This window comes from Paroedura picta, chromosome 8 (genome assembly GCF_049243985.1).
Source record: "Paroedura picta isolate Pp20150507F chromosome 8, Ppicta_v3.0, whole genome shotgun sequence".
NCBI classification, from domain to species: Eukaryota; Metazoa; Chordata; class Lepidosauria; order Squamata; family Gekkonidae; genus Paroedura; species Paroedura picta.
The window spans coordinates 84045006-84071264 of record NC_135376.1 but is presented as its reverse complement, the minus strand read 5'-3'; the positions used below and the strand labels follow the sequence as shown (position 1 = coordinate 84071264).

The window sequence follows — 26259 nt, the reverse complement described above, 5'->3', positions numbered from 1 at the left end:
TCCAAGATCATGCGGTTGAATGCAGAGTGGTGGCATTCTTGCTCTAGGCTGGGTTCCTTGGAGTCTTAAAGAGAGTCCATGCAGCATCGCAGTACCAAGGAGCCATTCTAAACATCATTCATTCTGAATTTGTTTCAAAACAACCTCTTACGTGTGGCTGCTGTGTGTGCATCTGGAGCTTCAAGCCAGTAGTGATACTCTGCTCTTCATCCACTTAAAAGAGGAAGTGTATTGGTATGTTTCACTTTAAGAATGACCGACCAGCATCACAATTCTGTACTGATTGCTTGCCTGTATTGGGCCATTCTTTCCAGATAGAGCGAGTGAGCCTGTGGGGGCAGGCTTGTGTGTTCCTGACCTTGGTTATCCCATAGACTTCATGGTTGAGGGGCCCAAGATAATAGAGTGAAAGGTGTTACAGGGTGCATTGACTTGTTTTTCCCAAGGCAAGCAGACTAATTAGTGGGAGGAAAAGAGCCATGAAAACACTTAAATGAAATGTCACAAGCCAGCATAAGAGCGAATAGCCCTGCTTTTGTACTAGCTCACACCATTCTATCAGCTTTCTAAGAGAGGGTGGCTTTCACCTTCCTCCTCCAATTGCTGGCAGTGAAATCCTAAGCAACAGCCTTGCCAGTGTGAGCTGAGAAGAGTGGGACTCTGCCGATGCTTGCAGTGTAATTTTTGTATTGACTGCATTTCTGTCAACATTGATACGGTGCCACCGCCATGAGGGCCTTGCACATTCCTGCTTGTTTGCTTGAGCCCTCAGAATGGAAGTTCTCATGCTTTGCCTTTTCTCCTAAAGGGAAGGCAGTCACCTAGGTAAGCAGCACTGTCCTGAGATGACCAATTCAGCCGAATCCAAAAGGGTCAATTTTTTTCTCTCTGTCACTCCTGCCCTCTGCAGGGGGAGGCATTTAAAGGGCCTGCCAATCAGCTGATTATAACAGATCAGTTGCTAGGCATGCTTTTTAAATGCCTTCTACCCTTGGGCACTACCTGAGGTGGTGGAAGGTGGGGAAGAGTACAGTCCGCACTTGCTCTGCATTTGACAGCTGGCTACTGAAGGCTGAGGAAAGGCAGGTGTGGGCTGGATTCCCCCACCCCACAGTCACTTTCCCCTTCAGCACCAGAAGGGGGAGTAACTATGGGATGGAGGAGTCCACCTTGCACTCGCCCTCCCCTTGATAATTCCCTCCCCCACTTTTGCAGACATAGCTGCTTGTGAAGGTGGGGGGGATTTGAAGGGAGCAGGTGGCCACCTAACAGCTGATGACAGGCATACCTCCCACTCCCTTTAAATCCCTCCCTAGTGTGGGCAGGAAGCTAGAATGGGGTACATGAGTGCAGGGTGGACATGTGCACTCTTCGTCTGCCCTCCCCGAACTGCTTGGAGCTGGATATCATGGGGAGAGTGAGGGCGGGGTCCAGCCTGCATCTGCCTTCCCTGAGCCTTCAGCAGCCGGCTGTCAAGGGCAGAGTGAATGTGGGGAGGAGTCCATTTTGCACCCACTCTCCATGAGTTTGGGGAGGAATTTAAAGGGAGTGGGTGGTGCTTCTGTCATTATCAGCAGTTCAGTGCGCTGCTCTCCCCCCTTCCCTCTCCCCCCTCACCTTCTTAGGCACTGCCCGAGAAAGTGGGTTAAGTGGGGGAAAGATGCATGCATTCATTCATGCATTCATGCATTCATGCATTCATGCATCCATCCATCCATCCATCCATCCATCCATCCATCCATCCATTCATTCATTCATTCATTCATTCATTCATTCATTCATTCATTCATTCATTCATTTATATACCACCCTCCCCGAGGGCTCAGGGTGGTTTACAAAAAACAGGGAGGATACAATTAACACATGGTAACATTTCAATGGCCAAAGTATGTCTGAATCACCATATTCAGATTGGGCCACCTCTGATTCGGGCTGTTTGAATACATGGGATAGGCAGTTCGTCAGGTTGAAAAGTACCCGAATCAGCATTGATTGGGGTACTTTTCAGCTTATCCAAGTCAAATCGCCCATCCTTAGTATTGTAAAGTGGTAAGGTGGAGTCCATTTTGGTTTGCTCTCCCTCCTCCAGTTTGTAGTAGATTCCAGGGCTGATCCGGGCCATTACGCTCCAGTTCTTTCTGTTTTTAAATCCAGTGGAAAACAAATTATCTACCCAAGCTGCAGTGCATATTCATTTTCAGATCAGAGTGGTTTTTGAGGAGTATTTGTTAAAAGAACTTGAACACCATCAAGTGGCGCAATTGCTGTTTGAGGCACCCACTTTAAATTGTAAGGGATCCCGTGGGGCATCTGGCCCTTAATAATGTCAACGAGGCTTTGGCGACAAGCAATTAGCAACTCAAATGGTAATTATGAAATCGATTGGCAGCCCTGTTTCCCGCTAGCCCCCTGAATTATACCTTCATATAAAAGCAAAAGTTATTTTTCTGCATATCTGGAAGGATAAAGAAACCAACGCAGTAATAAGAGCTCACGGAGGTGAAGAATGCAGCAATCGCCTTCTTGTTCATTGGGGGCCGTTGGTTCTTAGCAACCTGGTATATTCCTTAGCTGCACTCTTGATGGGAATTATTGCTCTTCTCCCATTGGTTGTAACTGGTTCTTTTGTTGGTTCTGGCATATATAGGGGGGGTTCAGTAGCAAGGACACAGGTCTTTCCAACCCTGCAGCCCAATAATGTATTCCCTACCTTCTATCAAAAAAAGAGTTGGTTCTTATATGCCGCTTTTCTCTACCCGAAGGGGTCTCAGAGCAGCATATAATCGCCTTCCTTTCCTCTCCCCTCAACAGACACCCTGTGAGGTCGGCGAGGCTGAGAGAGCCCTGATATCACTGCTCAATCAGAACAGCTTTATCAATGCTGTGGCGAGCCCAAGGTCACCCAGCTGGCTGCATGTGGGGGAATGGGGAATCAAACCTGGTACACCAAATTAGAATAAGGTGACCAGATCGTCCCACTTTTGGAGGGACATCTGGGGGCACCTGGCAAATTGTATTTATGTTGAAATTAAAAAATATATATTCGAATATTATTTTTCTGTTCTATGCGTTCTATGAAACTTTTCATTGCTCCACATAGACCAAATTTTTAATTAAGACCCCCCCCCCCAGTCAATGGTGTCCCACTTTACCAATGTTAAAATCTGGTCACCTTAAATTAGAAGTCAGTGCTCCTAACCACTACACCAAGCAGGTTCTCACTACATCAGCTTTTTCTGAGCAGTCCATGGGCTTTTCAGCATCCCTTATTTCCCTCCCAGTTAAGTGTCTGTTTCTTTGGGGTCGAGGTGGTTCTGTTCCACACATGCTTACCTCCCTCTAGTGGTTGATTTGATATCACAGCACTTCATATGTTCCGTCCACCATATCTCCCTGCAGCATTAAACTACAGGGTTTTATTCTGGACATAAATTGATGCAGTTTCAAATCAACCACTAGAGCAAAACCAGTGTGGAAGATTCCCACCCCCCCTTTGAAAAAAAGGAACTTAAAAGTGAAGAAAACGAAGATGCAGAAAAGCCCTACGTTCCAAACTTGTGCACAAGTCTTTTCTCAGACCTTGGAAATGGGTTTTTATTTGGCTCTGTGCATGGCTTCTAAACATCTCCGTGCCAAAGGGTTTCTTTCTATAAACGATGGCCCATTAATAAACTCTGATAATTCCCCATCAGTGATCTGATAACCACAATACGTGCCCAAGCATTGAAGAGGGCGAGCACAGAACCGGATAGCTGCAGCTCAGGGATTAATTTTGCATCCAGAGTTGTAATACAGAGATGACGGTATCCATTTTGAAGTGAGTTTCAAGTATTTAATGGCTGTCATCCAACAGTTTTAGCTCCTACTGATTTCAGTGGCATTTGCAACACGTTGAACTGTATCCTGGCTAATCCAACCCCTATTCTCTGTATCCGCTGCCTTCCAAAATGAGAAGCCACAATTTCAGGCATGGCTTTGGGATGAAAACTTCAATTTTGCATACGTGCATCTCCAACTCCATGTCTTCCAGCTGACTTGAGGGATAAGTTGGGGGAAATATTCCACTTCAGATTGCCTAGATCCAAACCTGCTTTGCCTAGTAGAAGGAGTTTTATTACGCGCATTCATGCATAATGGCTTGGCTTAGGCATGTTATATAACCAAGCTTTATTTTAATTATATGGTTAGTTGTTGAAACCAGGATTCAGGTTATAGAAGTTAGCATTCAAGCCCTGGTTCATTGCTGTGGCTTTCTCCCCTGACTTCCACTGCAGAAACATAGAGGGATTCTTAAACTGTTTAGTGAGTGTTGTTCTGGGGGACAAGCCAAGATGTCTCATTTGTGGATCATACAAAGCCAAAATTGAGACTAACTGTGGTTAATGAGCCAACTTCATTTTCTTCTCTAATGGCCCCTATAGTTAGGGAAGAAGCCCGTATTTGGAAAATCACACTATCCACAGTGCGTTGAACTGTGGTTTTGTGTGATTTTCAAACTGAACCAATATGTAGCTCGGCCTGGGGACATGAGCAGAGAATAGTTGAGGAACAACGGGATAGAGTTGTCCAAAAATAAAATTGGGAAAGCCTTCTTTCCATATTCAGAGCAGTATAGAGCAGGCTTTTTCAATCTTTTGACCATGGCGGTCCTGCTGAAATATTTTTCAGGCTTCAAGGTACCAGGAAGTGATTTAGCTGGCCATGTCTCCCTGCCACTCTTCCCCAGAAGTGAGAGGAGCCTTGGACAGGAAAGGTTTTAATGGCTGAGGCCCCTCTCCTTCCTATCCCCCCCCCAAGCACAGCATTAGCCACTTTGGGAGGGGGCAGGTTAACCTGCCCAAACAAGGATAGAAATAAAAAATAAATTAAAACCTTTTTTCTTTCCTCTTGGCTCAGAGCTAGAAACGGCAGGCAGGTGGGAAGGCTCTCCCCAGCCGCCATTTTGAAAATGGTACGGTACCACTGAGAGGCCTTTGGAGTACCGTGATTGGGAAACCCTTCTATAGAAATTTGTTTTGGTTTTTACTCCCATGGCTTTGGCAAGACAACTCCTTTCCAAAAATATTGAGGATCAATTCATGTGACCAGTTTTTTTTTTAAATAGTTACTTCTATTTTCTGTAAAATTCAATGATAACACAAAGGGTGTTTTCAAAGGGGATGCACCATAGCTCTTTGGTAGAGCATGTGCTTTGCATGCCAGAGGTGTCAGGTTCAATCCCCAGCATCTCCAATTAAAAGGATCAGGCGATGTGAAAGACCTTGGGCTAAGACCCTGGAGAATTGCTGCCAGTCTGAGTAGACAATACTGACTGATGGGCCAATCTTCTGATTCAGTAGAAGGCAGCTTTATATGTCCCAACGTGTTAAGATCATTCGTAATTGATTGTATCTGGGATATAATGCTTCCAAGATGGGAACATGAAACTCTTGGGGGAAAGGAAATTACACCCAGTTCCACCCTTGACACTGTTCGCTCTCTCTTAACAGTCCCTCCACCTGTTTTTTGCTTCCTCCCTCTTATCACCTTTGTCTCTCCTTCCAGCTCAGTTTTTTAATTTTCCCAGTCATCCCTCTCCCTACTTTCTCAGCTTCTCTCTTCCAAGCTGAAGTCAGGTAGAAGTTGACTAGGCCTAGGTTCTACTGCCTCTGTTGCTAGGCAACCCTAGAGTGCCGTGATCTCACATGCTTTCCTGAGAGCTCAGTTAGCATTCTTTGTTTTCCAGGAAATTTCAACACACCCTTCCCTCATTTTTAAAAACTGCTATAGCTTTGGGGCTCCCCCAGAGCAGCAGAAAAATGTCCCTATCTGTTAATGGCCTTAATTTGCGGGGTTTTTTGATTTGCATTGTTGGTCATGTCCAGAATTAGATATGTAAATCTCTCCTGTTTGAAATCAGTAGGATTAAAAAAAGGGAAAAGTGGATGTTGCCTTCACTGTGGTGAGTGAAGCTTATAGTGGGAACATTTGTTCTAAAGGACACTGTTTACCTTTTTACTAATTTTATTAGTTCTTTATTAGTTATTAGATATTACTTCTTTACTGATATAGTACTTAGGAGATGGAAAAAACCTGATTCGTAATTTTTTTAATAAATGATTTTTTTTCAAATAGGCCATGACAAAAAAGCAAATGGCTTTGGAAAAACTCAGTCTCCAGAAAAGCCTACTGTATTTTGAAAGTATTCATGGACGACCTGTAAGTATGACGTGGGAAGAGAGATAAATCTTAAAATTACCCATTACTGTAGACCTGAGATTTCTCATTAAACAGCCAGAGGTCAGTCTGAGGTTCTTATTGGAATGGAAAGCAGCCTTCAGCTGCTTCTGAAATTGAAAGCCTGAACTCTGGTTCACACATGCATGTTGGCCGCTATGGGTCTACGATACCCAACAGCATCTAGCACAGGGGTAGTCAAACTGCGGCCCTCCAGATGTCCGTGGACTACAATTCCCAGGAGCCCCCTGCCAGCGAATGCTGACAGGGGCTCCTGGGAATTGTAGTCCACAGACATCTGGAGGGCCGCAGTTTGACTACCCCTAGCACATCTGATGGAACCCCTCCAAACCAGTCTTCTCATACTGACCTCACCACCTCCAATACAGTGCTTTTGGTGAGCACTTAAGCTGCAGGTGATCCAGTGGTGAGGAAGAGCAACCTTCATGCCTGTGTGGACTATTAGATCAGTTCATGAAGGACTCAAAACCTGATCGCTGTGACATCTCAAATGTAATTAGTGCTTCTGAACAAATTCAGGAAACTGCTTTGTCACATGGCAGCCTTTATTTTTAGAAGAAGAGCAGAGCTGCTTTCTGTACCTCACTTTTCACTACCCGAAGGAGTCCCAAAGCAGCTTACAATTGCCTACCCCTCCTCTACCCACAACAGCCACCCTGTGAGGTAGGTGAGCCTGAGAAAGTTCTGAGAGAGCTATGACTGGTCCAAGATCACCCAACTGGCTGCATGTAGAGGAATGAGGAATCAAACCTGGTTCTTGAGGTTAGAGGCAGCAGCTCTTAACCACGACACCAAGCTGGCTCTCAGTTGCTGGTCATTTTATTTCCTTTGAGTGCGTGTGTAGGAGTGTGATGCGTTACATGTGGAGGAGTAAACAAAATGCCCAATTGTTTACACACTCCACACTTTGGCGTGGAGAAATTCCCATCTTGCCATGTCCTACCTCAGAAGGTGCCAACCACAGTTACTGGTGAAATGTCAGGGAGGAACTAAAACTATCAGACCACGACCACACAGCCAGAAAACCCACAACAACCAGTGTTATGTGGCTGTAAGGGAGGGAGTCTGGCACAGAGATACACTTCCTTATCAGAGTGTGCTACAAGTGTGCAAAATGTTATACAGACTGGGGAAAATAAACGCTATAGATAAGCATGGTTGGCGAGAAGTAGAGGTAGAGCTCTGCAAAATATTTTTCTAATTGGCTTCTTTGCCAGTAGCTATGCAGACCCTCTTGGATGCAAGACATCTGCGAAAAAAAGCAGAAAGTTCTCCTAGAGAGCATCCTTACCTGACGGTTTTAGCCAATTCATCACAAACTCCTTGGCTCTCTCCGTCTATCTGTAATTCTGGACCAGACGCGACTTGCTGTAGATGGTTTCTTCATTCATTACCAGAAAGATATTGCCTTCAAACTTGTGGGAAAGAAATCTTCCACCAGTCAAAGGACATTATTTTGTGAATTTCTTGACCAGCCAGTGATATAGTGATGGAGAGAGTCAGATTTGTAGCAGTCCTTTGGTGACTCAGATTAAATCCCTGCGATGCCAAGGCCGCGCTATTAATTGTGCATCAGCCGGCTTGTAACATTGTGCCACACACGAGAGCATGACCAGCAGTGTAATCCTAAACAGAGTTATGTCCTTCAAACGTCATTGACTTCAATGGATTTATAAGGGTGCAGCTCTGTTTAGGAGTCCTGTATGAGAAATGTAGTCAAGGAAAGGATGATAGCAACAGGAGCAGCCCTGATTCTGAGTATCTGGGCATTGTCAGGAGTGAGGAATGGTAAAGTGTTGCATTTAGAAATCATGTAGAGGTCGGATAATACCGCATTCTGCTGAATTTGCCTGTCGGTCACTCAGCGGGATCGCAGAATGGGTTGCACCCCCCACATACAGGTCTTTGTAACATGCCCTTGTAAAAATGGCCAGCCTCTTCCCAGTCTTTGTGGTTTGTATCTTGCCAATTTCCAAGGATCTAGGACAGGGGTAATCAAACTGCGGCCCTCCAGATGTCCAAGGACTACAATTCTCAGAAGCCCCTGCCAGCATTCGCTGGCAGGGGCTCCTGGGAATTGTAGTCCATGGACATCTGGAGGGCCGCAGTTTGACTAACCCTGATCTAGGAGGAGTCCCCCTTCTCTTAGTATTGCTTGATTGTAGGCATAACTGAGCCGTTGTGTTTATGCACTTTGCATTTTGAAGACAAGCTATTATATGCCATTGAGCATCTTCTAAATGCGAGCAGCAGGGATCAGAACCCAGTCATTCCTCCCGTGGACATAGAGCAACCTGGATCTTTCTACCTGCCCTGGCTGTGCAAGCAGAGCCCCAATATCAGAGGGTTGTAGGGAAGAGGCATCGTTATGTTCCCATGGTCATACCCTGTGTGCATACGCATCCTTACATAGATTGAATATGTGAGCATCTAAGAAGGTTGGGAAAGTTCAGATTTGGAAAGTTCATACCCACTTACAATGGAGGAAAAGGTTTTAAGCCATCTGGTGTCGTGGAATGAGTCTTGGGGAAAGTATACAGGTTATGATTTGGTTCTGTTTTTTATTGTGTTCACTAATATTTTTGAAAGCAGCGTAAACTTTTCAGTCACAATCGTTTTGGCGCCCCTGCCTTGTGAGCGGGGAGCACCTCTTACCTGTGGCCCTCCCCATGCCTGCCCTTGCTGCGCTGTGAGAATACGGCAGTGTGCATGCTTCGGTGCATGTGAATGTGTGCCTGAAAAATCTGGGCTTCTCAAGTATATGGAAAATATGCGTGTTGGCCTGCTCACCCTCAATGGTGAATGCATATCTTGAGAAGGTTGCTTGTGGCATTCTGTCTCAGCACGTGAGGTCGGAGGGCCAGAATTGTCACTGCTGAAAAGGACTGAGCTATGAAACTTTAGAATCTGGGGAGACATTTATATGGAGTAAATATGGAACCTCTTCCACTATTTGTGCATGTCTCTGGAGGCCTATGATGTCCATATTAATTCATTAATATTAACAGGTAAAGTAACAGCCCATTAAGCTGGCAAATACTATTTTCTTCTGTCCTTTTCGGATGTTTTCAAGGGAATTTGTGTTGGTCTGCACTAGGCTAAAGCAGCAGCAATTTAGATTATCTGGCAAAGGGAGTTTCTGCTCCCAAAAGCTCATACCCTGAAAAGCTTGTTGGTCTCTAAGGTGCTACTGGATGACTCTAGGTCGCCCCTATTTGGGTCACCACTAGTCTCTTTACTGTAGCTCACGTGGAAACATGGGAGTTTATCCTCTAGCACCTTTGTTTAGCAGGATCTCTAGCAGTAAGGCTGGGAGAGGCCTCTGCTTGAAATCTTGGAAAGATGTTCCCTGCTGGAACAGACAGCATTAGATTCAATGGGACAACAGACTCAGTGGCTCAGTACAAACCATGTTTGTACTGCTAGCTTCCCAGTTCCTAAATCTGAGAAACCTCATTATCCCCCCCCCCCCCACCAGCCGCAACGTAACCTATCCCTCCCTTTGAGTCCGTGAACCTTTGGAAGACGGGAAGATGATCCAATAGGCTTTGAGCCAGCAGCTGACCATCCAAAATGCTCTTTCTGGAATGGCTCAGCTGATGGTTGAGGCCGAAGCCTCAGCACCAGGCTTCACACTATGCTGGTGGTCTCAAGGACTGGACAGGATCACAGTCTGTTTTACGAGTTGGGATCAGAGCATCACTCCTTTTCGCCGGGCAGTTACAACCACTCAGTTTGTCCTTTAGTTGACAGCAAACCTTTCTTTCCAAGTATGTTTGAAGTAGTCAGTAAATCACAGGGTCAGATTTGAGAGCATCCTAGGAAAGGAAAGAGTTTCCCTGGAAGGTCTCTTGAAAGGCTTTGGATGGCTGGAAGCCAGTCTGTCTATTGCATCTTAGTCCCCCCCTTCCTTGAAAAAGCTCAGAGCTGCATGCAGATTCTGCATTCCTTGTTGTGCTTAGAGAATTCTCAGCCAACCAGCTGGTTGGGCTGAGTGAGGGTTTGAACCCAGGTCTGAATCAGTCTGTCACTCCATCAAGGTCAACATTGTCTGCTCAGACTGGCAGCAGCTGTCCAATATGTCAAAGCTGAGGTCTTTCACAGCACCTCTTGTCTGTTCCTTTTTAACTGGAGACACCAGGGATTGAACCCGGGACCTTCTGCATACCAAGCAGAGGCTCTTCCACTGAGTCACAGCTCCTCTGTAGTCAACACTGGATGACTAAAGAAGGTGCTTGCTGTTGTAGCAGCAGCCCCAGTTAGGGACACTGAGTCTTGCAATTGCCAGGGGCTGTGCTGAGGAAGCGACCCTTGGATTTGCCAGCAGTGCACTTTGGAAGGATTGGCACAGCCTCCTTTCCTCGAATCCCACAATAAATGCAACTGGGCTTTATCTTTTAGTGCAGGGGTAAACCTGTGGTCCTCCAGATGTCCATGGACTGCAATTCCCATGAGCCCCTGCCAGCATTTGCCTGCCACTACAATGGGAATTGTGGTTCATGGACATCTGAAGGACCACAGGTTGACTACCCCTGTAGTGTGTATATAGTTCTGTAGGAGAAGTGGCAGCACAATATCCTATCGCGGGTAGTTTCCTTTTGTTTGTCTTAATATGAATGTTACCTTTTGGCCCATTGAGAGGTGACTCATTATTAGGACGAGGACAAAATCACTGCTTCTTTGGCTCAGAGCTTGCTGCGGGATGGGCGTCTCGTTTCTTCAGAGTCAACACCCAGTGATCCCATTTCTTTTTAGGCCAGCAAGGAAGACAGGAGTCTGATGAAGCCCCTTTACGAACGCTACAGGATTATCAAGCAGCTTCTGTCGACGCCAACTCTGATTACCACCATTGTAAGTCCAAAGGAGGTTGGCACAAATAACGATGTGCCCTCAAAACGATGGCTATGCCAGCAACACAGCCCTCTGCTGTATTACTGCATGCCCTCTAATACCTGCTGATTGTGCGTTGGTTGAACACTTGTAGAGGGGAGCAAGTACAAACTCTTCCCTCTATGTCCATGTGCCTATGAACATGGTGCTTGTGCACGGAGGGAAATTTGCATACATAGTCTCTGTCCCTGTGATCAGAAACATTGCAAAGGAGCATTCCTGATCACAAGAAGCAAGTGTGCTCGTATACATGTCCCTCTTGTCTAGATGCTGTGCTCCCTAGCCCAGCCTTCCTCGACTTTTCTACCATTGAGAAACCCCTGAATCATTCTTCAGGCTTCGAGAAACCCCAGAAGTGGCACAATTGTGCGGAATATGGTTGGGAAGCATAGCTGTATACACGCCCACTCGGAGCTGCTCCCTTTCCCTTCCCACCCCCTCCAGGCCCATCAGTGGCCCTGGGGTGGGGGACAGGTTGATGACCACATATGGTCACATCACTCGATAAATGTTTAACAAATGTTAAAAAATAAATAAAAAATTAACTCCCACCCATTTTGGAAACCCTTCCAGGACTGTCAAGAAACCCCAGGGTTTCGCAAAACCCTGGTTGAGAAAACCTGCCTTAGACAGTGATCACATTGAGACAGTGAGACTAGTGCTCTTGCGCCCTCTCCCACTCGACATTCATCAGTGGGATGTACATACCTGGCCATAGTCAATGTCTGCTGAAACCAGACTGGAGTGCCTCTGCATAGGATTGCACAGCTGACCTTTTGAGGGCCTGTTCATACAGTGTGCTGTGTTGCCCAGGGGATTCTGTCCATGAAATGTTGTGAGGACAGTCAAGCAGAAGATCCGCATGCCAGAAGACAATAATTGAAGCAGCTCTGTTTAGTGTTCATTCACGCTTAATTTTGCCTCTTCCTACTGCTGCTGTGTTAAGCTTGAACTGACAACACAGATTGACAATAAAAACCAATCCACTTTTGTGTACTACAGCTATTTCCCGCAGGTGGCACAAAAGAGGGCGATGCAGTGCGTAAGAATTGCTGCGGGAATTTTCCGCAGTCAAGACACACAAAGCATAGATGGATCATGTCGGGAGGCTGACAAGGCCCAGGTCTCATCATAGATATACATGAATACTTTAATTTGCACATATGCCCATGACTGATTTCCCCTCTAAGAGCATTTATTTGTGAGAGGTGTCACATCAGCAGTGTAACACCAGTGCTTCCCATGCACTCTAAGATCTACAAATGCGAATATGCTGGCGGTCCCTGGCCCTAAAGAAGAGTGACTGGCCCCAACTTGATGGAATACAGCGCTGGCAGTGACACAGGAACAGGTGGAGCTATCAGAGTTCCGCAGGGCATGCAAAACAGCGCTATTCCATCAGGCATACAAATACGATCAGGACACACAGATGAACTATATGCCTCCCGCCCCCCGGGATACCCCCATGCCACCCAGATAAACTGAGATGGAGCATTGGGATAGTTTTTACTATTATTTATTATTACTAGGGACAAAGCCTGTTGCATTCAGGAATACAATGGGTGCTAGATTGGGATGGTGGTGGAAGAACTCTGTAGATAGCCTCTCCCTCCCCCCAGGACCTGGAAAGGCTTCAGGCTGGAGGCTCCTGGGCAGGGAACACACCAGCAGGGGCAGTTCTCATGCAGCAGGGATCTCTGAGCCTCGGAGGGGAGTGGAAGAAGGAGGGGGTGGTCAGGGGTGGGGGACGGAAGGTGATTGGCTGGCTGCTGGACAGACAGGCAAGCTGGTTGGAGCAGGAGGCACTGAGGGGCGGGACAACCACACTGAGTGGGTGTTAAGCGCTGAGTGGCACTTAAGCCATGAGACCACCTCCTCCTCCTAGGCCTTACCAGAAATATATAGTGGTACAGATAGTTTTGATATTCTGATTTTAACACTATTGGGAAAATATGTGTTGTACACTGCCCCAAGCCTGGAAAGAGGGGCGGTTAATGCAGAGGTGGTTAATAAATCAAATAACAACAACAATAATAATAGTTGAACGAAGGCAGCCCCTGCTGCCTTTAGCTGCAAATACCTGAGGGTTCACCCAGCTTTGATTTCGGGAACGGGTCTCCGAAGCGAGGGATTGAATCCCTGCATCAAATATGGGTATTGCACTATATTGTGGGACAGTAACTTTTTTTTTTTTTGAGGGGGAAGGGACTGGAGTCAAGAAAGAGATAATCCAAATAGGATTTCCTTTGCTCCCTGCTGGATTGCTTATATCCTCTGCAGGGCTTATGCCAGTAACTGCTGTAATAACAAAACTGGGAAGGATCAAGAGTGGAGGAGGAAGAGAGCGACTGTCACTTCCCTTAAATGATGGAAGTGGAGCTTTGCCGATTGCATCCATAGAGTTCCCCTGAAACGGGGCCTTTGCTAGTTGAACAGGATCAGGCATTTTGATGCACAAAGCTGCAAGTGCAGGTGAAGGGGTTTTATGTCACATACTATTGCTGTTAATGATAGGGAAAGTTTGACCAAAATAACGCTTTGGTACATTCCAGGGAATGCAGGTTGTGAGATGATTCTAAAGCAAAACTGTTGGAGTATTGTCTTTGAAAAGAACCACAGAATCCTTGATGAAGGAGATTGCGCCCCGAATGCAGATTGTATATCGGTTCAGGTTAATCACTCTCTCTGTTGCCTCATGGAACTCTACCCTGGGGAGGTCTTCAGTGATGATTTTGTGGTCTTTCTTTCTTTCTTTCTTTCTTTCTTTCTTTCTTTCTTTCTTTCTTTCTTTCTTTCTTTCTTTCTTTCTTTCTTTCTTTCTTTCTTTCTTTCTTTCTTTCTTTCTTCTTCCTTCCTTCCTTCCTTCCTTCCTTCCTTCCTTCCTTCCTTCCTTCCTTCCTTCCTTCCTTCCTTCCTTCCTTCCTTCCTTCCTTCCTTCCTTCCTTCCTTCCTTCCTTCCTTCCTTCCTTCCTTCCTTCTTAATTTCCAAAGGAGATTGTGACAGGCAGTTGACACGATGATCTGTGTTCCTTGTTCCAAGCAGGAGGAAGAGGATTCTGACGAAGACCATTCCCAGAGCAGCTATGAGTTGTCTTCAGCCACATCGTCCCTCAACCTGCCCAGTGATGATCACCTGTGCCACTCGGATGAGGAAAACGAGCCCGCCTTTGTCTCACCCCTGGATGAAAAAAAAGGAATCAAGCAGCCTGCCTTGTCTATGTCCAGCCTGCACGAAGCTACCATGTGAGTGTACAGTTTTTGGTAGATTTCGTAAAACAGGGCTCCTCAACCTTTTAGACCCTGTAAGCACCTTGAGAACACTGACACAGTGTGGTGAGCACAGTCACATAGTGCCCAGAGGTCATGAAACATCCATGTCTTACCTTTTTATAGCCAAAAAAAGTCTACTGAAAGGGCTTTCCCAAAGCCCATTATCTTCAGTGGATTTAGGAGAATCTAACTCTGCTTGGGCAGCTAAGCAGGGTCGGTCTTGGTTAGTACTGGGATGGAATAACACCAAGGGCTGCTATGCAGAGGCAGCCAACAGGAAACCACCTCTGTTTTGTCTCTTGTCTTGAAAACCCTTCAGGGTCGCCCTAAGTCAACTGTAACTTGATGGCCCTTTTCACCACCAACTCTGCTTAGGATTGCACTGCAGAACATACTTTTTAGTATGCCAGCTTGGTGTAGTGACCTGTATTCTGGAGAACTGGGTTTGGTTCCCCACTCCCACATGCAGTCAACTGGGTGATCTTGGACCAGTCACAATTCAGTCAGAGCTTCCTCAGCCTCACCTGCTTCACAGAGTATCTGATAAGCAATTGTAAACAGCTTGAGACTCCTTTGGTAGTGAAAAGCGGGGTACAAAAAAACAGCTCTTTTCTTTTTTTTAAACTAAAAACCTAGACATGAAATTGTCCAAATAAAACAACCTTAACCTGTAGCAAGAACTGGGCAATGCCCTTGCAACAAAAACGATAAACAGGATGAACTGAATTGGTAGAAACCTTCACCGAATCTACAGAGAATAATTAACAATTAGTAACAGATGACAGGAACAGAAGACAGGAAGGCCTGGAGGATCATTGTCCATGGGGTCGCGATGGGTTGGACATGACTTCGCACCTAACAACAACAGGAACAAATGAATATTCCCTCTTTGGGTTCCCTATTAGTTTGCATTTTTGTTTACCATTTCGGTCCTCTGCTTTTTGCTCTTACGGAGTAGGTTAGTTTCTATCAGAAATGTTTACAATATACATATGGGGTCTATATGTACAATGCAAATTGCCTTGCCTGTGTCTAATATAATGCCTGTTGGCTGACACACCCAAAATGCTTGTGTTTGGTGCATGGAAGTGCAATATGACGGAAGAATAAAGAATCACACAAAGGAGATGTGGATATGAAACGTGGGTTTTCCAGTCAAAACAGAAAAGACAGAGAAATTCACAGCCATCCTTATTAACATTGGAGGGCAGTCATTAAATCCCAAGAGCTCTCTGAAAAAGAACCACCTTTGCCCTGGCACCAGAGAACCAGCCCGGAAAGGGGGAGGTTTTAACCGATGTTTTGTGTAGTCACCCACTGTATTTCCTCCTCAAAGGATGAGCTCAGTTTGCGGGGCTGGTTGGGTGGGAGAAAACGGTCTTGGAGAGATCAGATTGTTGGTGGCTTCCAGTGTCTGAAAGAACTCTTTGAATCATGCCTAGAAAGCTAGAGAAAAGTCACTGGAGTTGTTGTGCAAGTCGTGCATTTCATATTCCCAGTAGGAAATCCCTGTTAACATTCTGGCAGCTGCATTCCTGACTGGTTAGAGAGTTCAAATGTTCCTCAAGGGTTAACTGCTAGTAGACTGCATCACAGAAGGACAATCTCGCTGATGCTAAGGCAGGAACGAAAGCCATTTCTTTTCTGGAAAGGACCCTGATGGCAAAAGACTACCACTACCGCTCAGACAGGCAGAGATGGTGCTGAAAGCAAGCTCTGAGTCAGAGTGTGATTGGGGGAGTGGGGATGGGCAACTCCATCTGACTCAGTCTCTGTAATCATTCCCACGTTTGTTGAATTGAACAAACCATCATGTATGTTCTGTTCCAGCAGAGGTGACCGAAATTGATTTGGGATGGAATAGAAAGGGGTGGGGAACAACCGAATGGCACATAATGTTATTTCTGCCTATTATTTTGTTGGAAATCCTTCTGAGCCAACTAAGGCAGCAGTGCCAGCTTAACCGTGTTGCCGTTAGGAACCTCTTGTAGCATTTGAGTCCATTGAATACGCAGCATCTCTTGCATGGACTTTGCCAGCTTCCGTCCCAGAAAAAGATAATGCGACCAACAAAAACTGGGGTATGAAAACGGGAAATACCAGAAAAAAAGGGGGGCTGTGTAATTGTGATTCTGAAACGATAGTAAATAATGCTTCCGAAAGTGAAATATAGTCATTTATAAGGTATCTTCAAGACAATCATTCGTAATAACCAAACAATACTGTAAATTTGTGTACAGTAATACAATCCAAAACATAATTCAGGCTACGGTTCAACAGGTTAGTTCCAGAAAAAGATAGCATTGTAGCTACATTAACACAATTTGTCCTATGCGTTCTCAGAGCGGTGGGTATCACTGGGATTGGGAAAACTTCCTTGTCTGTATTCTTACGGACGAAACCAGTGACCGACACCCAGTCCAACCCCGTACTTCAACTCATGCTGCCTGAGCTAACCATTGCTGAAGATGCTCTCATGCGTCTGATCAGTCTCCTACCTTCTCATTTCCATGAAGCTTTCTCCTACTGCATGGTCATCCATTCTCAACTCTCCCTTCACAGGCCCGTCCTGCTGGAACATCTCCGAGAAACCCGAGCAGACAAGAAAAGACTACGGAAGGTACTGAGAGAGTTTGAGGAGCAGTTCTTTAAACAGACAGGAAGGTAAGCCCACGGCCTGGGTGTATGTTCATCCGGTTACCCCCTGGACATATTTGCTGCCCCAGTCCCAGGTCGTGAATTATTCAATCCACAATGTTTCTTCATGGAAGTGTGGTTGGCTCCAGCCTTTGGAGGGTCCCAAGAAGAACACCTTCCAGAGATTCCCTTCTACACGCATTCTAAGCCTGTAGCTCCTATGGGCCAAATAACTTCATCAGGCAGCCATCTGTTGGCTTTCTCATCATTTTGGGTGGCCTGCCTAGCATTGGGCAGTGCCCGGGCCTTTTCCATTGTGGCTCCTCCTCAGTGGGATGGTGAGAGGGGAGGTGAGAGGGGCCCCTTCAATGGGTGACATCTGTGGAGACATTTAAAGGCCAGCAAAGGGACTGCTAATTTGCAGAGTATTACTTTGAGGTAGCTAATCTGAAGTAGAATGTTGTAAGTCAAAACAAGGACTACAATCCGGATAATTTGTCAGACTGTGGAGAATTGGAAATAAAGAAGTCAGAACTGAACTTGCTTTAGCTCCTGCACTTCTATCAAAAAAAAAGAATCAGTTGTATTACACTGTCTATATTCAGGGACTGGTTGTTTTGCTCTTTAGTTGGTATTTTAAAATATTTCTGTGTATCCTGCTGTTCTCGGTGGGTTGCTTTATTATCGGTCATTGTTTTTAATTTCTGTATTCCGTCTTGGGCTGTGCAGGGGGTGGGGGTGGGGGATTCAGACTGCTAAATTCCTGTACAGCCTGAGAGCCAGCTGAGCTGGGGAGAGACTCCTCTTCCTGGATCAGCTTGTGCTGTGCAGGACCATCGCCTGCCTGCTGGAGGGCTGGAATGGCTCCAATTGGTCCCCCATCTGCCCTTGATAACTGTAATAGCCTCTCCTAGAACCAGGCTGCATTATTCTTTTTCTTCTTTTGCTGCCTATAACTGAAAAAAAAACCCACACTAACCGAAGAAGAGAAATTTCTTCTGGCCAGCAAGCATCATGCGAAGCCCCTGGCCTCTTCTGCCATTTCAGTGACATGCTTTGATTTGATTTTTCCCCACTCCCTTAGGAGTCCCCAAAGGGAAGACCGCATCCCCATGACGGAGGAGTATTCGGAGTACAAGCACATCAAAGCCAAGCTCCGGCTGCTGGAGGTTCTCATCAGCAAGCACGACATCTCCAAAACCATCTGAAGGCCCCAGCGGTTTGCAATAGTAAAAAGCTCCCCGGCTTGGGGGTGGAATGACACGGGGCTGGTTCATTTGGCACAATGGCCTGATCTTCTGATGCACTTTATGAACGTTGCCGTCCCCCGACTGAGGAGGGAGGTTGGAGCAGGTGGGAGGGAGCGAGTGTGTGTGGGGAAGGCTTCTGACGTGTGTGTCATCACCCATTGTTTTCCATGCTCAGCCAAAAGTGTGTGACATTATGCAAATTCAGGAAGCTAGTTTCGGGGAAACACCCTTTGTTCTCAAAGCTCCTCTTCGCAGGCAGATGACGGCCTGGTCTAGTCATGCAGCAAATGAGGGGGTCATGAGGCGGCAGAGCACCCACTGCAGCACTTCCGACTGTAGATGGGGCGTTAAATTGTGACCCAATTCCCTGTATGGTAATACTTGCCTGTATGTTGAAAACAGGCACTCCACGGGAAGGACTCGGCTAGAACCATTCCTCTCATGGGTGCTAATTTCTACAGAGCTTTTTTTGATATGAGGAAACATTAAAACTCTGATTCTCCCCAGTTATGGTCTACAATGGTACAGCCCAGTTGACCACCTTGTTATTCTACCAGCTCATTCTGTTTGTGGGCTGTGAGGAACTGCCTTCAGAGGCAGCAGACTTCTGGATCCCAGGGCCAGGGGGCCACGTAAGGGAAGGGTCGTTGGCTTCTGTGCCCCTTGTTGGCCCTCCAGGAACAATTGGCTGGGCACTGTTTGAAACAGGTTCCTGGACTAAAGGGACCGTTGGTTTGATCCAGCAGGGTCTTCTTAATGTTTCCAAACAGTACTAAAAAATATAGAGAGGACAATGCAGCCCTTTCAATTGGGAAACCCAGATCCACCCCCCCCCCCCCGGGTCCATGCCAGCCCATTCTTTTGCGCAGGTCTAGCTAGATGTCTTCAAGAGAATGATTAATTCACCTTGGAGGAGGATGCAGGATTCCTATTCTAGGCAACAAGTCTGTTCCAGTGGCATCACTGGTCACTGGTTTAATTCTGTTTACAGGACTTCTTTGGCTTGTTCTTGAGAGCTACAGGAAGTTTGGGTATCAGAAAGGGCATTGGATTCAAAGCTCAAGCTGAAACAGCACATGGGAGAAGAGCCCTGATTGTCCATTTTGCCTGCTGAGAGAGGAGCCACTCTTGTAGGCAAGACTTAAGATGGATTTTCAATCCTGGGGCAACATACAACAAGCTGTTCCTGTCTCATCCTGGCCTCCAGGATCACAACTAGCTGGCAGCATGGTCTTCCCTGGAGGCCTCTTGGCTAAAATGCTGTCTCCTCTCTAGGAAGTTGCGGTTCACACCTTGCCAAAAGTAAGGTCACCTGTAAGCGATCGCCTGGGTCTCACAGCCATGGACGAGTGACACTTTCTCCTAAGGAGACCACATCCTTCTCCCACCCAGGGCGATGGGGCAGTTCTTCAGGTTTTGTCGATCTCTGGCATGTGGGTCTTTTCCATCTTGCCTTAGAGGCTCAGGATAAGAATGCGCAGAATCAGACACCACTCTGGTTGGAGACGCATGCTGGTGGGAGGGACAAAACTACCTCTTGTGGAACAAGGAATTCTCTTGGAGGATGAGGGAGGGCTCCAGCTGGAGCCACATTCTGTGTATGTAGTATGTCCTGAGGCTAGTTGGTATAGAAAGTGCCTCCACTTCTGGCTCTCTTGGGACTGTAATTATGGCGGTCAGGAATGGCTACATAGTGGGGAACGTAAGAGCATCAAGTATCAAGTTTAGGGTCCACATTGGCAGATTTTTTTCCTTTCTTTTCTGGGTCCCCGGGAAAGGCTGGAGAAGTGTTCACGGGTTTGTGGGATGTTTGTGAGCTTAGGGACAAGGGACTGCAGAGTTTGCCCTGCGATTCTCCGTAAAGACACTGTCACAGTTTGTGGGGTGTGGTAGGAGTGGTGGAGGGAATCCATCTGGTTGTAATGCAAGGCCGAGTCGCCTTTTGCCGGAAAACTCCCAGCCGAATGGGGTGCGCCTCAGATATTGGTCTCTCCGCCTGGATCGTTAGACCTGTGCCTTATGACCTTTTTCACAGCTTGTGCATATTTCCTTTTTACTGTTGCTGGATTAAATACCCAGTTCTAATTAGTTATCAGTGACTCATTTCAACCAATGTCATGAATTAAAGTACTAGAACAAAAGAGGCAGAGATAGCCCCAACAATATCTTTTAAATTCATTTGAGGTCTGCTTAATCTTGTGTCTTCCAGACTGACATATCTGTTCAATAATGCTTGGTTTAGATCTGATAGGAGAAGGGTGACAGAGATTAAGTATATGAGTTTCTGTAAGGATATGGAGAGGTAAGGTGTCCTGTTGGTGACAGCCTGCCTTCTTGGATGTCACTCGTCCATGGCAGATGAAAAGATCCATTCAAATCTCCTTTACCTCACTTCTCTTTGTGGGTTAAAGATCCATTCAAATCTCCTTTACCTCACTTCTCTTTGTGGGTTAAAGATCCATTAAAATTTCCTTTACCTCACTTCTCTTTGTGGGTTTAATATGAAACCCAGAAGGTTCTATATCATGGAAGGCCAGTCTAGGGATGTGTTTACCACCGACTGGGAGTCCTCTTGAGCAAGAGAAAATGGCTGCCACAAACAGAGTACTTCTGCCCCTCAGTTTGCTGAATGGTTGCCTGAAGAGTTGGGGCGAATATGTTCCACATTTTGTGCTTTTTTAGATGTCAGAAAGCACCATGGCAGGCTGTTTTATTCTACTCATTGCAAGCCTGTTAATTTGGCCCAACTCACCCTCACTACCCTTGCCTTTGTGGCTGATTAATCCCATTGGTTGTTATGACTCACCTGATGTTATTGATGGTGTTATGGGGCTTCTGTCTTGTTGAGGTCACTGAGGCCCAGCAACAAGGTCAAGCAGGTGGCCATAAGCAGGAGGACAGAACTAGACTTAGAAGGTGGAAATGGACACTGGGAAGCAGCAGCAGTTGGGGGATGACAGGCATTGGGGAGCACTGACAAGGTCTAGGGTTTCGTAATTTGTTTGGCTGCGGTGACCGTGCTACTTTGAAGCTAACATCAACATTTGAGAGTTTTAAGTGCACCCCTAGTTTGTTGATTCTACTCCTTTCGAGTGAAACGGATCTTAAAATGATCGGTACGATATCAGTCGGTCACAAGTAATACCCAAAGTGTTCCTACTTAACCCACAAAATTGTGGTCTGTATGCAACCATAGGGAACCACATCTGGCCCTTAGAGCTTCTCCCTGCGGTCTGTCACCTGATTTCTCAAATCTCTTAAGTTTTCTCTTTCAGCTGAGACGATAGTCCTTGTCAGCCCTTCAAAACTTACTCAGTGTGGAGAGGTGGGAGCCAAGGAACAGGGTGGGATCATGACATTTGTGTTCCACAGGGAGTCGGAAAATACCTTGCTTGTATATTGCTGTCAGTGGCTGGGAACTAGGTTTCCCGGTACTATAGAGAGACACCTACAGAGAGCACTTAAGACCCACCAAGGCGTTTTGGAGTTCATATTCTCTGATTCAGAGAGGCAGGAAAGGGAGACAGCTGCCAGTTTAGCGTGATGAGCTTGGGCTCCTTTGGAAGGCAACCAACAGCTGTCCTTATCAACAGCTAGGGGGAAGCTGGCCTTCGCTTGGACTACAGTGGGTGTTCTTTCAAAAGTGTGTTCCACTTATGGAGTTCCGCAGAAGTCTGTTGAGAGTTCCACAGTGAGTTTCATTCATTCAATGAAATTTCCCCTTTGTATTCCGCCTTCCCTATTGGCTCGGGGTGGATAGGAAGAAGATTTCATACAGTGCTAAAATATGGATAACTTAATACAATGAGGAATACAATCTAATTGTAATATTTAGAATTTAAAGCCAACAAATACAGCTGCCATCGACTGGCTAAACTGAGGGGGGCCACATGACATTTTTTGGAGTGTCTGTCTGTCAATCTGGGCAGACTTAAGCAGGGAGGCCAGCATTTCTTGATGTGATTTCTGAGCCTCAACCGTAGGCCTGGTGGAAGAGCCCCATTGTGTAGGCCCTGTGAGAATCATTGAGGTCCTGCAGAGCCCTTAGGTCGAATGTTCCACCAGGCCAGGGCCAAAGAGGCCCTGGATGAAGCCAGTTTTACTTCGTTGAGGCCAGGGACCCTGGGCACATTCTGACCATTCTGTAATGGCAGAACATCTTGCCCTGGAATATAGATTGTCCAGCACTATTAATCATTTTTACAGCATGCTGCCCAAGGGGAGTATGTTTGGGGGCCTTTGTCTGGGATGTACACTTGATGCCTGCCTAGTTAGCACCACAATGCTCAGCTACAGAAGGAGGTGGTGGTTCACGGCCGATTAGGAGAAAATCCGCGGCAGATGTTGATGTTCAAGGGTTCTCCAAAGACAGGAAGTGGGGAACAGCACTGCTTCGACAGCCCACGTGCAAATGGTGGGTTCAACCCAGACTAAGTTTCCCATCAGTGGGACAAAGCTTTCCTGCCTCTTCCCTCCTTCTGAGCTCCAGTAAACCATGCTCCCCAGGGATGGAGGCCCCTGAAGAATGTATCCGGACTGTATCAACTGTTGGCCCTTTCTTGGTGAATCAACGGGCCTAGTAGGATCAGGAAAGACTGTCATCCACTTGGTCAGTTGTCATAGCAACGCCCCCCCCCCCCGCTTTTCTAGTTGCAATTCTGGTGGAAGTTCTTTGTTGGAAAGATATGGGTTTTTTGTTTGTTTGTTTGTTTTTTGCACAAGTGCAAATTCTGCTGGATGGTATGAGAACCAGGGAAAAGGTTCTCCGCTACTAGATCCCTGAATGCAGCAGACGAAGAAACTAGCTCAAGGTTCCATCACAGCAGAAAAAAACTGCTGAGATCATTTTAAGGTGGATGTTTTGGGGAGGGGGAAAACGTTCTGCTATGTAGAAAAAGAGACGGTGAAAAGGACTAATATGTTGCAAGACAATGTAGTAGTATTGTTTTTTAGTGGCGTTTGCCCAGACTTGATGGAGAGTAACCAAAAATCAAACAAAGCGATGGGGAAACAGCAGAGGCCTCACTTTTATTTCTGTAGCACTTTTCCTTAGCCCCGACGCGATGAAGTTTTGCTTTTCTGACTACCAAAGCTCGTTTGAAAGCATGCACTTTGTAGGACCTTAATATATTTCTCGTGTGACGATTGCCAAGATAGCTATATTATTAAAATAGTGACAATAGTTTATTGCATTATGATATTTTGGATAGATTTAATGTATGCAGAATATTTAATCTCAGTGTCACGGTTATGAACTGAAGGAAGGCTGCCGTTTTCCCCACCCTCCTTTTGTGTGTGTGTGTGTATGTGTGTGTGTATGTGCGTAAGATGGATACTTTCTCCCATCTTGCTGTTGAAGAAGAATACACTTTATAATGAAGAAAGATTATTCCTGCAATAGATGATTTCTGATCGGGGCACGGCACAGCGCCAAACTGCTCACCGGCAAACAACAGGTTTAAGGGCAAAGAGCTCCAGGAAAAACATACTCTCATTCGTGTTCTTGTTTTGTCAGTTTGTACAAATAACTTGAAGACCACCTGGATGCTCCTTCACCTCCTCGCTCAGCAAAATGTGGCTGCAACCTATGGCAAAGATACGCCGGGTGTTAGGAGCAGGAGAGGAGCAGGCAACAAGGAACGGGATTATTGTCACCCCAGTGACATCACGTGGCTGAGGGCCACTGAGCAACGGTGGTGAAGTCTCCTCCAGGCGCTTGTAGGGATCCCCATGTGGTGAGCTGTCCCCCAGAGAAGAAGGATAGTGCCTCAGTGCTTTGGATAGAGTAATAAGAAAATATTTGTTTTACCGTCTATGGTCTGCACACCCAGTTTGTATTTCTGCTGTAGGTAATGTTGAAGCATGATTTTTGTAAAAGAAAAAAAAAAACTTTCAAAAGAGTTTTGGAGGGGAATCGCATCACCCCTGTTCTCCTACACGGACTTCTTTTGTTTCTATGACCGTTGATGTTTCGGTGTAACTGGCTTGAACGTTTATAACTTTTTATGAATCAGAACCAGTCTCCTTCATAAATCTGTTTTAATTAAAAGTCATGTCAGAGCAACAGGAACAGATACACAAGAGTCTGAAGTTTACAAACTACAACTTTGATAAGGGGGAAAAATGGTTTCATGACATGTATACAGTTGCTATTAAAATGTCATCTATATATTCTATATGATTGTATAATATTTTATACAATGGTACAAATAAAATATTTTTCTATTTATTAAGTTGAAACACAGGGTTTTTTGTTGCTGTTTCCTGTTAGCTAATATAAATAACATAAATAACACTGTCAAACAACACATTGGAGGTGCTGACGTATTTCTAGGCTGCGAAGAGTTAAGTCATGCTGCAGTTTACAACCTTTCATGCTGTTTGAAGATTCCCCAGTTAAGTTGTTCAGTAGATTAAAAATGAATACATATTTAAACACCATTTAGAAGCCTGTAGTTTTATTTGCTAAAGCTGTTTTATATAGATTTGTTACATTTGGCAATATGGAGAGAGAGAGAGAAAAAAAAGGAAGAAAGTTTAAAACACCAATTGCAGCATCTAAGTATATAAATGGTTGCTATAGAGAAAGATCCGAGATTTCTAACAGTTGAAAAGCACTGGTGGACCAGAAAGGGGCGGAAGGTGGGTGGAAGTACTAAGGGCACAGCTGCATGCTAAAGTCAACAAGGCAACCGCTGAAAACGGCATCCCCGTGTCCAGTTGTCCCTTCCTCCCCCAGCAATATTTGGGTGCCCTTGCTGGGGTTGTGATGCTGTCCTGTGCATCTTCCCAGCCAACTTAGCCAAATGGTTTGGAAGGGGGTCAGGGAACTGGTCTAACATAAAGGCATCACAACTTGGGTAGGTTACCAAGGAGGGGGGCTACTTGACATAGAATGCCATGTAAGGGGAACTGCCCCTGTGTTGGCCATAACATGTTGTGCTGCCCTCAGAATGCTGTTGAAGAATTTGATCACGGGGTGTTTGCTTTTGGAGAGAATGGCATTATGCATGCGTCGGAAGAGAATGGCTGACGATGGGAATTCGGCAATGGAGAAGGCTCCTAAGGAAGGGCGGGGGGGGGGGAAGGGCTTTGAAATTAACGTCCAACACTGATGTTGCAGGTCTTGCAACTGGGATCTTTCTTGGCATTTGCAGTCGACAAGCTCATGAGCTGATGACCGGTGATTTCCGCAACGGTGCCGAGGGAGAGATCCACGGGGTCGGTGTAAATCACTTCCAAGTTTACATCCTGTGCGTGGTGGTAAACCATGACCCCGTCTTCTTCAGTGCAGGTCAGAAATTTGTTGTCCTGCAAGTTCAGCTGAGGGAGGCGCTGCTTACAGAATTCGTCTCCCGGTGACCCTGCGGGTGCGATGACGAGGATGACATAGTGGTAGGCCGTGTACATGCAGTAGAAGTCCCCAAAGTACAAGTTAGTGTTCGGGTTGAACAGTTTTTCTGCTGCTATCTCGAACCTGTACCTCCCGTACGGCGAATCTTGTGGGGGCTTCCCGGTATTGAACTCAGTGTTGCAGCTAAAGAAGATGCCTTCCAGCTTCCCGCTGATCGGAGAGCCGTGGCTGCCGCTGTTATCCTTGACGGAGGGCTGCAGTGCGCTTCCATGTTGCTCTCTAGGAGGGAAGGACGGGCAGATTTTGTTTATTTTTGCAAGGGCATCGGATAGCAAAATGCTGAACGAGTACTCAACATGTGCACACCCCAAATTGGAGAATAACAGCATTTCAACACCAAACAAAGCGAAAACAACCACACCAGGCTTCTCTTGATAGAAAGGAACAGCCAAGGAGAAGCCTAACACATATAAGTTGGGAAGAGAGGGAGGGAGGAAAGAGGTTCGAGATGCCTAATTTTAGCTTTTTAAGCTGGGCTCAAGTGAAGTCTGCATTTTTCATCTTGGTGGTGGAAAGCACCGTCAAGTCATGGCCGGCTCAAGGCAACCCTGTGGAGTTTTC

At 46.1% G+C, this 26259-nt stretch overlaps 2 protein-coding genes across 12 annotated transcripts in view; one reads left to right on the top strand and one right to left on the bottom strand.

Moving 5' to 3' along the window:
- Positions 1 to 24513, top strand: part of FAM13C (family with sequence similarity 13 member C) — an 80857-nt gene extending 56344 nt beyond the window's left edge. For 3 of the 7 annotated variants that reach the window (XM_077350641.1, XM_077350646.1, XM_077350647.1), the window contains 5 exons: positions 6115 to 6198; positions 10993 to 11088; positions 14168 to 14370; positions 16960 to 17061; positions 18119 to 24513. In XM_077350641.1, coding sequence (XP_077206756.1) covers positions 6115 to 6198; positions 10993 to 11088; positions 14168 to 14370; positions 16960 to 17061; positions 18119 to 18242 — 609 coding nt within the window. In that variant the 3' untranslated portion in view covers positions 18243 to 24513. The remainder of the gene's footprint in view (positions 1 to 6114; positions 6199 to 10992; positions 11089 to 14167; positions 14371 to 16959; positions 17062 to 18118) is intronic. The other 4 variants (XM_077350642.1, XM_077350644.1, XM_077350643.1 and 1 more) reach the window with 4 other exon arrangements.
- PHYHIPL (phytanoyl-CoA 2-hydroxylase interacting protein like) overlaps positions 24307 to 26259 on the bottom strand; it is a 105878-nt gene continuing 103925 nt past the window's right edge. For all 5 annotated transcript variants that reach the window (XM_077350651.1, XM_077350650.1, XM_077350653.1 and 2 more), the window contains exon 5: positions 24307 to 25917. In XM_077350651.1, coding sequence (XP_077206766.1) covers positions 25383 to 25917 — 535 coding nt within the window. In that variant the 3' untranslated portion in view covers positions 24307 to 25382. The remainder of the gene's footprint in view (positions 25918 to 26259) is intronic.